Consider the following 15,900-nt stretch of genomic DNA (forward strand, 5'->3'; position numbering starts at 1 on the left):
TTTTTGCTAAATATCTCATTTTTGAATACAGCTAGACATTATGTGCATATGCACTACAATTTATGCGTTCTAACCTTAAGCAGTGCTGGCTTCCCCCCTTATTTTCTTGTTGGTGGTTTGTGGCTCACCACCACTGTTGCCGTGCACGCTTGGTTATGTCCGCCATAATTTTTCTGTGTTCATTGTGATGGATTAGGCTGCTGTGCACACACACGGCAGCCCCACCCTGCCCCAAGCTTTATTTAATTGTGCACCTGTGTCTGGACCAACATCGCCCTTCACCTATGTTTGCTGGTCAGGCAATGTGTGGAGGCCATTCCTGATATGTCTGTGTTCAGACCTGGTTGGCCTTCATCTGCACTTGCTTCATCTGGCTTCATGGGAGCGATCCAGCAATGTTCAGGTACAGATTGCACTTGATGTGGTCATGCTCTAAATGTATTTAGGAGGCCGTAATGGCACAGCATTTATTTAAAATATATAGAGTAGGACCCCCCATATGAGATTGCCTTGGCGCGGCGGGGTGGCTCAATTGAATTGATCAATTTTTTTGCTAAATATCTCATTTTTGAATACAGCTAGACATTATGTGCATATGCACTCCAATTTATGCGTTCTAACCTTAAGCAGTGCTGGCTTCCCCCCCTATTTTCTTGTTGTTGGTTTGTGGCTCACCACCACTGTTGCCTTGCACGCTTGGTTATGTCCGCCATAATTTTTCTGTGTTCATTGTGATGGATTAGGCTGCTGTGCACACACACGGCAGCCCCACCCTGCCCCAAGCTTTATTTAATTGTGCACCTGTGTCTGGACCAACATCGCCCTTCATCTATGTTTGCTGGTCAGGCAATGTGTGGAGGCCATTCCTGATATGTCTGTGTTCAGACCTGGTTGGCCTTCATCTGCACTTGCTTCATCTGGCTTCATGGGAGCGATCCAGCAATGTTCAGGTACAGATTGCACTTGATGTGGTCATGCTCTAAATGTATTTAGGAGGCCGTAATGGCACAGCACTTATTTAAAATATATAGAGTAGGACCCCCCATATGAGATTGCCTTGGCGCGGCGGGGTGGCTCAATTGAATTGATCAATTTTTTTGCTAAATATCTCATTTTTGAATACAGCTAGACATTATGTGCATATGCACTCCAATTTATGCGTTCTAACCTTAAGCAGTGCTGGCTTCCCCCCCTATTATCATTTTATTTACCCTGTCCTTGTCTGTCCTGATTGTTGTATCATTGGGGTTTATCCCCCCTATTTTAGTCAACTTGTATACTTGTCAGCACTTGATGTGAGTACTAATAAAATTTATACTTTTGCATATATTTTGGATCCGTTACTCCGTTTTCTCCTTTTTAAGAATATTATAGGTGATACTGTGACTGGTGTATATAGTCACAGAATCACCTATGTAACATATATACAGCAGTATCTCCTATATATTGTAGTTATAGTATTCGCAGTATCCACTATATAGTGTATATAGAGTTGTATCTATATACATGATATTGCGACTGCTATAACTACAATATATAGGCGATACTGCTGTATATACATTATATTGGTGATACTGTGACTCTGCTGTGTATACATTATATAGGTGATACTGTGACTAGTGTTTAGTCGCAGTATCACCTATGTAACATATACAGCAGTATCTCCTATATTTTGCTCCGTTCTGCTTCCATATCTCTGGAGTATTCTCCGTTCTGATCCATATCTCTGTAGTAAGCTCAGTTCTGCTCCCATATCTTTGAAGTAAGTTTGGTTCTGCGCCCATATCTCAGTTGTAAGCTTGATTCTGCTCCCTTATCTCTGGAGTAAGCTCCGTTTTGCTCCCAAATCTCTGGAGTAACCTCCGTTCTGCTTCCAAATCTCTGGTGTAAGCTCCGTTTTGCTCCCAAATCTCTGGAGTAAGCTCCGTTCTGCTTCCAAATCTTTGGAGTAAGCTCTGTTCTGCTCCCATATCTCTGGAGTAAGCTCTGTTCTGCTCCCATATTTCTGTAGTAAGCTCTGTTCTGCTCCGATATCTCTGAAGTAAGCTCTGTTCTGCTCCGATATCTCTGAAGTAAGCTCTGTTCTGCTCCCATATCTCTGGAGTAAGCTCGGTTCTGCTCCCATATCTCTGGAGTAAGCTCGATTCTGCTCCCATATCTCAGGAGTAAGCTCCTTACTGTTCCCATATCTACATACCAGCCTGTTTTTAAAGCCTGTTATCTCTGCCGCTTTAATGCAGTGGCCAAAGATAAGCAGGGAAAAGGAGGGCCATCGCAACTCGAGGGCCACTGCCTTGTGATTGCCCCCCAGGCTGAAAAGTGCCAGCCATCCGCTGATTACAAGTATAATGATTATCCAAGCTTTTCCACATAATCACCCTAAAGCAGTATACCCAGATCCAGGGGTTCCCACAACACCCCCATTCAGTATTCTCCCATCAAGCACTCCCAACACACTGTCACATGCAGATTCAAGCTCCTCCTCTGACAGGTAGTATTATCCTGTGTCCAGCGTACCATACTTAAATTATCTCTAAACCCCTAAAACCAGTATGTGTGCATACATATCTGCTCTACCGTGCAGTTCTAATCACAAAATTCACCATTTGGAGATGTACTCGTCATACTTGTTTGCTAGACCTGGAGCTAATGCACCAAGTTGGCAGACAAGCAAGAGACACAATTCAGGGACTCGCGAGCCACATGTGGCTCCCAAGCCACAGGTTGGGGACCACTAGTGTACAGTATAGTACGAAGGATAATATACCCACCAGTGGAAAAAGGATAAATATACAGTTAAGGCCGGTTTCACATTAGCGCTTTTTAAGCGCACGCACGGCCGGGGTAGCTCCGCCCCCGAGCCGGCTCTCTGCCCGGCGTGCCCGCCCCTTGCTTATAGCGCCGCCTCCTAGCGGACAGCGGCGCCTGCGATCGGCGCACCCTATCTTTAGCATAGGGTGCGCAGATCGTGCGCAGGCCGTGCGCTAGTTGCGCTTTGACCTGCGCTGCGCACTTCTGACGGTGCGCCGTGCGAGCCAAAATCCGAAAAGTTCGATTTTGGCGCGCACGGCGCACCGTCAAAAGTGCGCAGCGCAGGTCAAAGCGCAACTAGCGCACGGCCTGCGCACGATCTGCGCACCCTATGCTAAAGATAGGGTGCGCCGATCGCAGGCGCCGCTGTCCGCTAGGAGGCGGCGCTATAAGCAAGGGGCGGGCACGCCGGGCAGAGAGCCGGCTCGGGGGCGGAGCTACCCCCGGCCGTGCGTGCGCTTAAAAAGCGCTAATGTGAAACCGGCCTAATACTATAAATGCTGTACCCCGCAGACCAAAGAAGATATATTTATATAAATAACAAGAATGGTAACTGAAAGGACAATACGTCCATGGGTATACTACCCCAAAAATAAGAGAACACTAGGTATTTATCTCATTATCCTGAATGATGCCATCCCAGTGAAAATAAATACAGTACAGGTTTATAAATAGACAATAGCAGACAATATACATATGCAAGTAAAAGTATATCCGACGTGGTGCCTTAACCCAATGCGTGTCTGTGAAGAAAATTGGAGACATAATTCCATGTCAATCATCTGTATCTTATTTAGCATCTGATTATAAAAACCCTTTCAGCATGTGCTGTGGTAACATGACAAGGGATTTACACACCCCACTAGCTAGTTGGTATGCAGTCTTCTACAGGAAGACCCCCTGCGGATCCAAGCCATGCAGCCTGAGTCCTTTGTTCAGCCAGCTAGGATTTCATAAGAGTTATGGAAATACTGTACGTCCTAGCTGTACATCATATGTATTTCTGAGATCCCCAGAACAGGGCAAGTGCCTGCCTGGGTCTCGAGTCATTCTAACATACATGGGAAGGGAGATACAAAGAACAGTCACTAGTAGCTAGGTAGCCAAATTGTGTTTAGTCTCTATGAGTAGCAGGGGCAGGGTCGGATCGGATAACACAAACGCTGCCCTACGACCGCCCAGAAAGGAGTTATGATCTTTCATAGGTTTTGGGAGATTTATCTCTAACCTCCAGGGGAGGGGATTTAGGTTCAGCCCAGAGGAGGTGAGTGACCCAGATCATTAAGTGCTTGTGTGAAGCATATTCTATTGCTTTTTCTATGGGCGGTGACGAGGACAGATCATGTGAGAAGAAGTCACACACAAAGGGGACCACAAACCTCTCATGTGGCAGTCCCTCCGCCGCAGGAGAAATGTTTTCCCTTAGACCACTAAAATTCTGTAACTACAATTATTAAACAGACATCAGTAAGGGTGGTTTCACATTAGTGTTTCAGGCCGCAGTGACGGCCTGCGCACAGCCGCCGCTAAGCCCCGCCCCCTGCCACGCTGCCTCCGGTAGCTCCGCCTAGGGGCGTATGACGCTGCATGCGACCTGCGTCCCCTATCTTTAGCACTGGGGACGCACCGTCAAAAGGATGCATGCGCCGCCAAACGCATACCTGCGCACAGCCTGAGTCCCCAGTGCTAAAGATAAAGGACGCAGGTCGCATGCAGTATGACTACCTTGTGTCTTGCTGATGTGCTCAGTCTTGCCATGGTATATGACCTGTGACATGATACTGTCTTCCACAACCCCACCTTTGCAGCAAAGTTTGACTGTTTGTCACCCAGTTTTAAAGGGAACTTGTCACGTGAAAAAAAAATATTAGCCTTCAGATATGCGGTTAATCTGCAGATTAATAGTGGTCTGAACATGCCTGGCGCCTGCACTTAGACCGCCGCTGCTGAGAGGAAATTAACTTTATTCCTCCTGGTAGCATTCGTGTTTCAGTCACGGGGGATGGCGCTGGCATGATTTCAGTGCTCTGTGTACAAAGAGTGGCGGCGGTAAACGAGCCCTTGAATCTGACTGACAAAAGCTCAGCATTAGGGTCGATAGTGACTGAGCACCACCCTCATGACTGAAACCCAAATGCTACCAGGAATAAAGTTCATTTCATCCCGGCAGCAGAGGTCTATGTGCTGGCACTGCTTAGATTCAGAACGCTACTAACCTGCAGAATAACCCCATATCTGCAAGCTAATAGTGTTTTTTGACTTGGCAGGATTCCTTTAAGCCTACTACACAAACACAGCTGTTTCTGTTCCAGGTGATGACTGAATTAACAGTTAGATAATTACTAATTACACAGCCAGTATCCCAAGATATTTTAAGCAAGTGTTTCTACTACAAACTAAGACTAAAATCACTATAACAGTCTAAGGGTATGTGCACACGCTCAGTAATCGCTGCGGGTTTGAGGCTGGGTACTTATGCAGCGCCAAACCCGCAGCGGCTAGCTGCTACAGCGTAGTGGTTGGGATTTCAAGAAATCCTATGCCCACTATGCAACCACAGACGCCTGCAGCTCACCCGCGGAGACGAACATTTGGTGCATCTCTCTAGACCGCAGCATGTCAATTTCACCAATAGAATGTATTGAACGTGGTGAATCTGCATGATTCAGTGAACGATGAAGAAAAATTACCAAATGATGTGAACGGACCACAATTAATGAATATGTATATGGACAAATTAACAAAGACCAAAATAAAATATAATGACAAAAATAGTATTTATTATAATTTCAGACACAACATGCAACTACAATAAAAAATAAATAAAAAACATATAAAAATTGTTGTAGTATAACAACCAGCACCCATAGATATGTTAATAATCTAATAGCGTATTATATTAGTCTCACCACTGTACACAAAGGGTTTTTAATATCAAATGTAAATTCAGCACTTATGGTAAAGTCCCCAAAATATAGCAACAGAAAAAAGTGCAAAGAAAAATATGTATTAATAAGTAATAAAGTTGACAAATGTGACTGTGACCAAATATATAATGTGATATAAACACGTATATGTTAGTAAAATACACAAATTTTGAACTACTGAATAATGAAGTGAAAACTCACAAAAGCGTGCTAGACCACCTCTTCCGACAAGCCTATAACCTGCAGTAACCACCGATCGACCAAACCGCTGCACGACCAGCTCTACCCTCGCCTACTGTATTATCACCCATCCCTTGAAGATTGTGAGCCCTCGCGGGCAGGGTCCTCTCTCCTCCTGTACCAGTTATGACTTGTATTGTTTAAGATTATTGTACTTGTTTTTATGTATACCCCCCTCACATGTAAAGCGCCATGGAATAAATGGCGCTATAACAATAAATAATAATAATAATAATAATGACTAGGCAATAAATGGGGAACTTGAAAATATGAGATGAAATAGGATATAAAACCCTTTCAAAAAATGACGCCCAGCGTACTCAGTGCGTGGTAAAAAGGAAATCCAGCACTCTTATAATATAGAAAGATAACCCAATGTGTTACAATAGACTGCCTTATGACAATAATTATAAAGAGCAAGCCAGCTCAAGGAAAAAACTAATACAATTCACGGTGCAGTGAATGAAATAGCCGGCGCTCAATAGTAAAACATAATGCAGTATAACGCCCTATAGCACTATGAAGTAAAAATGGGCCAACAAAAATTGGCAATTACTCATGGAGCAATGTGCATAATGTCTAGCTCCCAAAAGGGAAAGCATATAGCGAAACACAGCAAAACATGTTACCTACTGGGCTAAGAGAGTGGATGAGAAACAGTGGTGAGAAGCGGGTTGCCAGAAATGACGCGCCCCGACGAAAGGGTTTTATATCCTATTTCATCTCATATTTTCAAGTTCCCCATTTATTGCCTAGTCTAGCACGCTTTTGTGAGTTTTCACTTCATTATTCAGTAGTTCAAAATTTGTGTATTTTACTAACATATACGTGTTTATATCACATTATATATTTGGTCACAGTCACATTTGTCAACTTTATTACTTATTAATACATATTTTTCTTTGCACTTTTTTCTGTTGCTATATTTTGGGGACTTTACCATAAGTGCTGAATTTACATTTGATATTAAAAACCCTTTGTGTACAGTGGTGAGACTAATATAATACGCTATTAGATTATTAACATATCTATGGGTGCTGGTTGTTATACTATAACAATTTTTATATGTTTTTTATTTATTTTTTATTGTAGTTGCATATTGTGTCTGAAATTATAATAAATACTATTTTTGTCATTAGATTTTATTTTGGTCTTTGTTAATTTGTCCATATACATATTCATTAATTGTGGTCCGTTCACATCATTTGGTAATTTTTCTTCATCGATACCGGATGGTTTGCCATCCAACCCTTAAGGAACACATTGTTTATATATTAAATTACATATATTATATGACTTATTCAGTATATATTGTTGGAGTGTTCTTTTTTTCTTTTTTATGATTCAGTGAACACATGCGATTTCACCTGTGTTCAATAGACTAAAGCGCTTTAAATGCAGCAAACATGTGCTGCGTCCAAAGCGCTGCCACTTCGGGATCGTGTGCACCCGTCCTAATAACATTCAACCACACCAATATTGCCTCGTAGAGTCAAAACACCATCCCTAAAAGAAACAAAAGATAGGGCCCTTTCAGAAATCCATTTGTCTCATACAAGTGCTAATAGCTTTTATTTTAAGTTATAAAAACCCAATTATTGAGATGGTAACAAAGAAAAACAATATAGGAAAAATCTTAACAGAAATTATTTAAAAAACAAACAAAAGTAGCATAAAAGACTACTACATTTATTACCTGTGTAAAAAAGTATTTAATATCATGTGGAATACTGCAGAATAAAGCAACAAAAGTGTCTGAAATCCGATCAAAGAGATAATCCTGCTGGATTTGCTGAGGCTGATAGAAAAGATAATACAAAATTATACAAACATTTATTTAAAAAAATGCTATTTTTATTCATTTTTGTTTCACTTTTTGTCAGCAATATATTGTTTTTCCTACCCTAAACTACATAATTCTTTAATGTGACTGTCAGCAGATTTCACCCCCAAGCTATTTACAGTATATGTGAATGTAGCAGAAAAAAAATGTTTTTTGGTGAAGTTACCTCTTGCCTAAATGTAACAATATATGCTGAAAAAGCTGGGAAAACCATCCACTAAGCTTTCACTAGTGGTTCAGCCGCTCGATCCTTGTTCACTTGGCAAGTGAAAAGGTTTTAAATACTAGAGTAGCGACTGTCCCACAAGGGTTGCCGTGACATGGCGGGATGGCTTGTACATTATTTTGATCAAAATTATGTTTACTAAATACCCTTATTATTATTATTACCTTAATGCATTATTTGCAGTTTACTTTTTACTTTTTAGTTCAGGATATTTGTGTTTTTTGCTTTTTGTTTTCTCTTTTTATATGTAAATGTAGCAGAAAAAAATGTTTTTTGGTGAAGTTACCTCTTGCCTAAATTTAACAATATATGCTGAAAAAGAAAAAGTTAAGTTTTTTTTGCTTTTGTTTTTTTTCATTTTAAGTAGTAAAAAAAAATAGAACCTATATAAATTCGGTATCACCATAACTGTTCTGACCCATAAAACTAAGCAAAGGTTAAGACAGAACATGTCAATCACAGATGTGACCACCTGCAATATTCAAACAATACAGGTCACAAAATGAATGCATATCAGAAGAAAAGAAAAACGTTGGCCAGCATTTACTTCTTCAGAGGTGATGAATTTATTGAAGATCAGACATATGCATACACCTCACATCAGGCTATGCAGAGGCATTTCTTAAGTGCATTGCATTGCATGCATGTCTATACAAATGTGAGCTATCAAATACATTCATCGCATCTGTAAGGCTGAGTTCACATGTGGCGTTTTAACCGCGCGATTTTGCCACGAAAACGCGAAAAATAAGCATCCCATGCTTTCCTATGGGATTCCGCAATGCTGTGCTAATGCTGCGGTTTTTACCGCGGCGGAATCGCTTCGCGGTAAAAAACGCAGCATGCTCATTAATTTTGCGGAATCGCGGCGATCCCGCACCTATAGGAATGCATTGTTCCGCTTACTTCCCGCATGTGGCTGTGCACACCATGCGAAAAGTAAGCAGAACAATTGCGGATGGTACCCACGGTCTGGAGGAGACTGTCCTCCGGGCTTTGGGTACCATATCCCTATAAAAAATAGAATTTAAAATAAAAAATGGTGTCATTCGCGCGACATCATCACGAATTACCGCGAGACGTCGCGATCCCGCGAGAACGGACGTCATCGCGGGCATTTTCGCAAAGGATTACTGGGAACGAGAGTGTGGAGAGAGGCGGGAAGGCTGCCCCGGACGTCGGAAGGTAAGAATAACACCATTTTTAATTTTTTTTTACATTTTATCTTTTACTACTGATGCTGCATAGGCGGCCTCAGTAATAAAAAGTTGGTCACACTTGTCAAACACTATGTTTGATGAGAGTGACCAACCTGTCAATCAGTTCTCCAAACGATGCTACAGATCGCTTGGAAAACGCTAGCATTTTGCAAGCTAATTACGCTTGCAAAATGATAGTTTTTCCGCGGGAAAATCGCGGGAAATTAAAATGGGATTTTCCCGCGGAAAGGAATTCCGGAACTCTCGCTGTAATTTCCGCGAGAGTTCCGCTACGTGTGAACTTAGCCTAAATATTCTGTCACGTTTCGTTTTACTTCTGGACACATAGAACAAAGTTACCAGGTTGTTTTACCACAAAGTAAACAGTGCAACACCCCTAAACACAGTGATGAAATTGCTTTTCTTTTTTTAATTTCCCTTCATATATTGTTCTCCATGCTGCTACTGCTGCCTATTAACATGTGCTATATAAACGTAAAGTAGGAATGCCTGTGCCTGTGTGTGCAGTGTATGGCAGATAAAAGTAGAAGAAATGACAGATATGCATTACTGTAATTATTTTATTTTTGCAATTTACTGTGTGCTAATCTTGACGCTGTATTCATGATCTACAGCAACTTACAAAAGAGTTATTCCCATCATAAAAAGTTATAACCTACACAAAGGATTGGGAGAATGGGACTCTGAACTGACTCAATAGAAGAACAGCTGTACTTGGCTGTGTCCGGCACACCAGTAGACAATGGTCATGGTTTCATTCCAAAATGTCCAGAGCCCGTTCTCGGGATCGGTGAGGTTCCCAGCCATCAGACCCCCATTGATCAGTTATAGTTATAAATTATGAGATCATCCCTTTAAAGACAGTTTTCAGAATCTCACTTTAAAATTGCTGTATTTGTAACACAAATGTAATGCCTCTCACACAGCTAAACCAGATCTCACACTTTGCACTGATGAGGACAGTACCCAAAAAAACAGTGCCAGCAAATTGAGATTCTGGTTTTGGCTTTTCTCCTAAGTCATGTGACAAGGCTCGTTAAAGGGTTGGCATTGACTTCTAGGATTGCTACTTCCTATAGGTGGCACTAGAGTTCTATTCCTCTTCCTCTCTAAAGAGACAATTAACGTAAATTATTATTAAACATATCACCATTGTATATTACTTAAATCATAATATCTCATGTTTAATTAGTTTAACAACCTTGATTCAACTTACCTTAAACCTCTGAAGAAAAAACCACCAAAAGCAATCTTGAAATATGGCTATTGACTTCTCAGATAGAAGTATCTTTAATATTGATTTTCCAGTTCTTTCCTAAGGAATGCAAAGAACTCATATCTACAGTAAATGTATACTGAAGATCCCTTGTGTCATTAATCATATACAGTATATATTTTCTATTTAGATTTTTTCTTCATCTCAGTCTGTCGTACATTATATACATATCGATAGGCATTAATTCTGGGGTGTGATTGTGTATTTCTGCCATACTGTGAGATATACAGATAAAATATATATTTCAATTTACCATTTTATATTTAGTTGAATGTATAAAATATAGGGTTTTCTATAAGCAAAAGGTCTGAATACAGTTTATCTAATCAGGTGTGATATCACCCAGTCAACAATTCTCTGCTTTGTTTGATTTAAATACTCTGTGCTAATGAAGAATAATCAGGATGTCATACAAAATTTTAACTAGGAGAAGACTTGAAATAAACATCCTTTGTATCTACTTTGGAGGGAAAGAACACAGATTTATCAAAACAGGTCTTTGCTCATAGTGTCTCCAGGTCATAGGAAGAGAGTATATGAGAAGTCCAACAAAAGGTATGGCTCAAAAAAAGTTTGGCCCTCTGGGGGAAGTTCCTGGAAGAATAAAAAGCATTCAGGGAGGCATCCCTGGAGTACAGAGATTCCAGAGGTTAGGCATCCATGGAAAGCAGGATCCCTGGAAGAGAGACCAAGGGCAATCTTTGGGGAAAGGGGGCCAAGGAGTAGTGAAAAGTACCCTACCAAGAAAGGGGCTATACCAATGAGAGGACATTCCAAGGAGGTATAAGAGTCACACCAAGGTGGCATTACAAGGAGGCAAGAAGAGAAACGCCAATAAGATCATGACTGCAGATAGAGACCCGAGTATGTGAAGGGCTCCTTTCTGGTAACTATGACATTATGGAAATGAATAAGTTTAATGAATTAATGTCTCCTTGTTGCAATATTGTAATTATTTTATTCTAGGTTTTAACAATTTTATAGTGTTCATTTTTCTCTGGCTATTAAATCACTTTTTTAATACATTTTGTCAGTGTGCTTTCCTTGTTGACTGTCCCCTAGAATCTATGTAGAGATATTGTTATTGTGCGGTATTCCTAGGCTATGTGCACACGTGCGGAATTGCCACGGAAGTTTCCATGGCAATTTCGCAATTCCCTGCCGCGGGAAAATCGTGGGAAATCTGCATGCGGAATTCCCGCAAAAAACTAGTGTTTGACAAGTGTAAGCAACTTTTTACTATTGAAGCTGCCTATGCAGCATCAGTAGTAAAAGAGAGAATGTTAAAAATAATAAAAAAAAATGAAAAATTGTGATATTCTCACCTTCCGGCGTCGCCCGCAGAGTTCCCAGGCCTCAGCGATGCTCCCGGCAAGTGCCGTTCCCAGCGATGCCTTGCAACAATGACCCCAGATGACGTAGCATCTCGCAAGACCGCTACGTCATCACAGGTCATTGTCGCAAGGCATCACTGGGACCGGAAGATGCCGGCAGCGTGGCTGACAGGTGGGAATGCTGCGAGGGACGCCGGAAGGTGAGAATATCACAATTTTTTATTTTAGTCTCCTCTCCTCCAGTCCCAGGGTACCAGCCGCACATTTTCCGCTTACTTTGCGCATGGTGGGCATAGCCACATGCGGAAAGTAAGTGGAACAATGCATTCCATTGTGTGTGGAATCCCCGCGATTCTGCAAAAAGAATGAGCATGCTGCTTATTTTTCCATGATGCGATTCCACCGCGGAAAAATACGCAGCATTAGCACAGCATGTGCAGAATGCCATTGAATACAAGGGGTTGTGGATTTTAAGCATTTACGCAGCGAAAAAGCATGGCAAAAATGCTAAAAATCCGCAACGTGTGCACACAGCCTTATAGTTTCATATTGGTATCTTCAATAATAATATTTCTTGAAATTGTGGTTTAGCATTTTTTCATATGAGATTTGTATTGTCCTTGGTAATACTATTTCTTATAAGACAGCAGTTTATGAAAAAATAAGAAACATTATTTTCAATCTCCTATTCAGTTTTCAATTAGGGAGAGACTTTCAGGAAAATGAAAACTATTTAAAACAGTTGGTATTGGCACTCTGAACCTTTCAACCTGACCACAGGGAAACATGGTTCTTGCAGTCAAGAAGAACAACTGGTCAAATAAATTGAGAATAAAAAGTTACAATTCATGAACCGATGAGACATGATGTAGCCAAAGTTCACTAAAGCACAAAAGAGCACAGTAACAGAATGGGACCTTGCCCTGCAACTCCAAATATACTGAATGAACTTTGTACTGTACATCTTGGTGCAAAAAAAAATCAAACCTCTAGATTTGTATTCCATTGTAAAAGCAGAAAGATGCATGGGCACTCCATGCTGCAATATCAAAAGAAAGCGGTAAAAGCATTTATAGCATTTATTATAAATAGAATCATTGTTATCCTAATTTATATTTTGTAGATAACTAAGCATATGCCTTAACTGATTTTACTTCCTATAGCAAGCATATTTGATTTTAAAAGGGTCTGTTAGCAAAATACAGTTTGGAGGCATGTCATACTCATCCTCAAAGGGGAGGTCCAATGTTATTATTTGCTTTAGATGGTTAGACAGCATGAAAATTGTCATGATCCAGTCCAGAGTTTGTTTTCTGCTGTCTTTCTCTGGTCTGGTCTCCCTCGCTCCCGCCGCCTGTTGTGGTAGATGGCCAGACCGAGTATGAGGTGGAACGGGTGGTGGATTCTCGTATGCTCCGCCGTTCACTTCAGTACTTGGTCCATTGGAAAGGTTACGGTCCTGAGGACTGGTCGTGGGTGCCGGCACTTTCAGTCCATGCGGATCGGACCGGGCCTTTCACGCTCGTTGTCCAGGGAAGCCTGGGGGTTCTGTGGCCCCCCATTGAGAGAGGGGTACTGTCAAGATACAGTCCAGAATTTGTTTTCTTCTGTCTTCTCTTTAGACTGGCCATGCGGGGGTTATTCCCCTCTGCCTCGTTCTGGAGCTGGCTGGGCTATTTCAGCCCTCTGCAGCCTGCGGGCCAGCATCAGCTATACTGCAAGCTTCCAAGCTAGTGCCTCTGACCTGTATTCCTTTAGTGTTCATCCTGCCCCTGATTACCGGACTTGTGTATGACCCAGCTTGATCTCTGGACTCTGCTTCTGGTTTTTCCGTTTCTGATATCACGCTTTCCGACTGGCTATTGACCTTCTGGCTTGAACTCTGACAATGGCTTACGTTTCTGATACCACATTCCTGGTAGGTCGTGACTTCTCGCTCGTCCCTGACTACGCACTTGCTGTCTCCCTTGGTACTTCTGCTCCTGACATTTGCTGACTTCGGCTAGTCTGACCACTCTTTCATTACCTGTGACACCTGTGCTGAGGCTCTGTGTTACTACGCTGTGTGTGTGCAACCTCTTTTCCATCACCATCACCCCCTGGTGGAGGTTGTCCTGTACTGCACTGCAGCAGCACATTACAAAAATGAGCAAGTTTGCAATTGACTTACTTTTTCTGTTTGTTGTGGCTCACTTGATAGGAGACCTTTCATATTACATAGTATACCACTTGTTTCCATGGAGATTGGCCAGGAGTGGAGTTAACTCCTAATCTCCCAGCCATCTCCAGGCTATTGATTTCCCTTCCTTTCCCTCTCCCTCTCTTGACAAGCTGCTGTTAAAAATCTTGCAAAATCACAAGTTCCCTTCATTGGCTACTTCCAGTGGAGTTCTTCTAATCACTGGTTTCACTTTCCTAAACTATGTGCTTGTTTATATGCCTTGTTATCTCTTTATGTAAATAACAGTGTTTACTCCAGAGCTGATATGGACAAACTGCAGCCCACAGGCCACATGCGGCACTTTGGTTGTTCTGGTGCGGCCCATGGACCAGGACAGCCTAAACGCTTTATGCACTGGTGTCCCGCACCACACGGCTGCCCCCTCCCCTGGGGTCTCACTTTCAATAGTATCTGTAGCCTCAGGATGCAGATACTGGTGAAAACAATGATGTAGAATCATTGAGTCTGACTGTCTGAAAGCGTAACAGGTGCAATGACGTCACTACATCACATCACGACATCTTTGCTTTAGTACACATAGCAGACCAGAGCTGCAGGGGGGAAAGAGGAGAGGTGAGTATTTTTTTTTATTTGACATCATTCTGCAGGGGAATGGGGGGGACATAATATTGAGAAAATGGGCTGTGTGGGAACATCATTCAGCATGTGGGACGTTGTGGTCTGTGTGAGTACATAATACTGTGTAAGGGGGCTGTGTGGGGACATCATTCTGCATTGTGGGCTGTGTGGGTACATAAAACTGTCTAAGGGGGCTGTGTGGGAACATCATTATCCACAGACACTGTGTTTGGACATCATTCTGCATGGAGGGCTGTGTGGAGACATAAAAATGTATAAAGGGGCTGTGTTTGGACATGATTCTGCATGGGGCTGTGTGGTGACATCATTCTGAATAGAGCTTTGTGGGAACATAATATTATATAAGGGAGCTGTTTGCAGACATATTACTACACTGCTCAAAAAAATTAGGGGAACGCTAAAATGCCACATCCTAGAGATCTCTGAACTAAATATTCCAGTTGCACATTTTTTTTCATTGCATAGTGGAATGTGTTCAGAACAATAAAACATAACAATTATCAATGTAAATCAAAATGAATATTCCATGGAGGTCTGGATTTGGAATGATACTCAAAATCAACGTGGAAAATCAAATTGCAGGCTGATCCAACTTCAGTGGAAATGCCTCATGACAAGGAAAAGATGATCAGTAGTGAGTGTGGCCGCCACGTGCCTGGATGACCTCCCTACAATGCCTGGGCATGCTCCTGATGAGGCGGCGGATGGTCTCCTGAGGGATCTCCTCCCAGACCTGAACTAAAGCATCCGCCAACTCCTGGACAGTCTGTGATGCAATGTGACGTTGGTGGATGGTGCAAGACATGATGTCCCAGATATGCTCAATCGGATTCAGGTCTGGAGAACGGGCGGGCCAGTCCATAGCTTCAATGCCTTCATCTTGCAGGAACTGCTGACACACTTCAGCCACATGAGGTCTGGCATTGCCTTGCATTAGGAGGAACCCAGGGTCAACCGCACCAGCATATGGTCTCACAAGGGGTCTGAGGATCTCATCTCAGTACCTAATGGCAGTCAGGCTACCTCAGGCGAGCACATGGAGGGCTGTGCGGCCCTCCAAAGAAATGCCACCCCCCACCATTACTGACCCACTGCCAAACCGGTCATGCTGAAGGATGCTGCAGGCAGCAGATCGCTCTCCATGGCGTCTTCAGACTCTGTCACGTCTGTCAGATGTGCTGAGTGTGAACCTGCATTCATCT

The 15,900-nt window shown here is 42.3% G+C and overlaps 1 protein-coding gene across 1 annotated transcript in view; it reads right to left on the reverse strand.

The window, feature by feature from the left end:
* Nucleotides 1-15,900, reverse strand: part of FAM227B (family with sequence similarity 227 member B) — a 1,066,637-nt gene that overhangs the window by 875,825 nt on the left and 174,912 nt on the right. Inside the window, 2 exon segments of the mRNA XM_073568466.1 lie at nt 7,675-7,776; nt 10,484-10,582. Of these exon segments, the coding sequence (XP_073424567.1) occupies nt 7,675-7,776; nt 10,484-10,582 (201 nt within the window).

This window comes from Dendrobates tinctorius, unplaced genomic scaffold, assembly GCF_039654945.1.
Source record: "Dendrobates tinctorius isolate UK_male_01 unplaced genomic scaffold, ASM3965494v1 ptg000022l, whole genome shotgun sequence".
NCBI classification, from domain to species: Eukaryota; Metazoa; Chordata; class Amphibia; order Anura; family Dendrobatidae; genus Dendrobates; species Dendrobates tinctorius.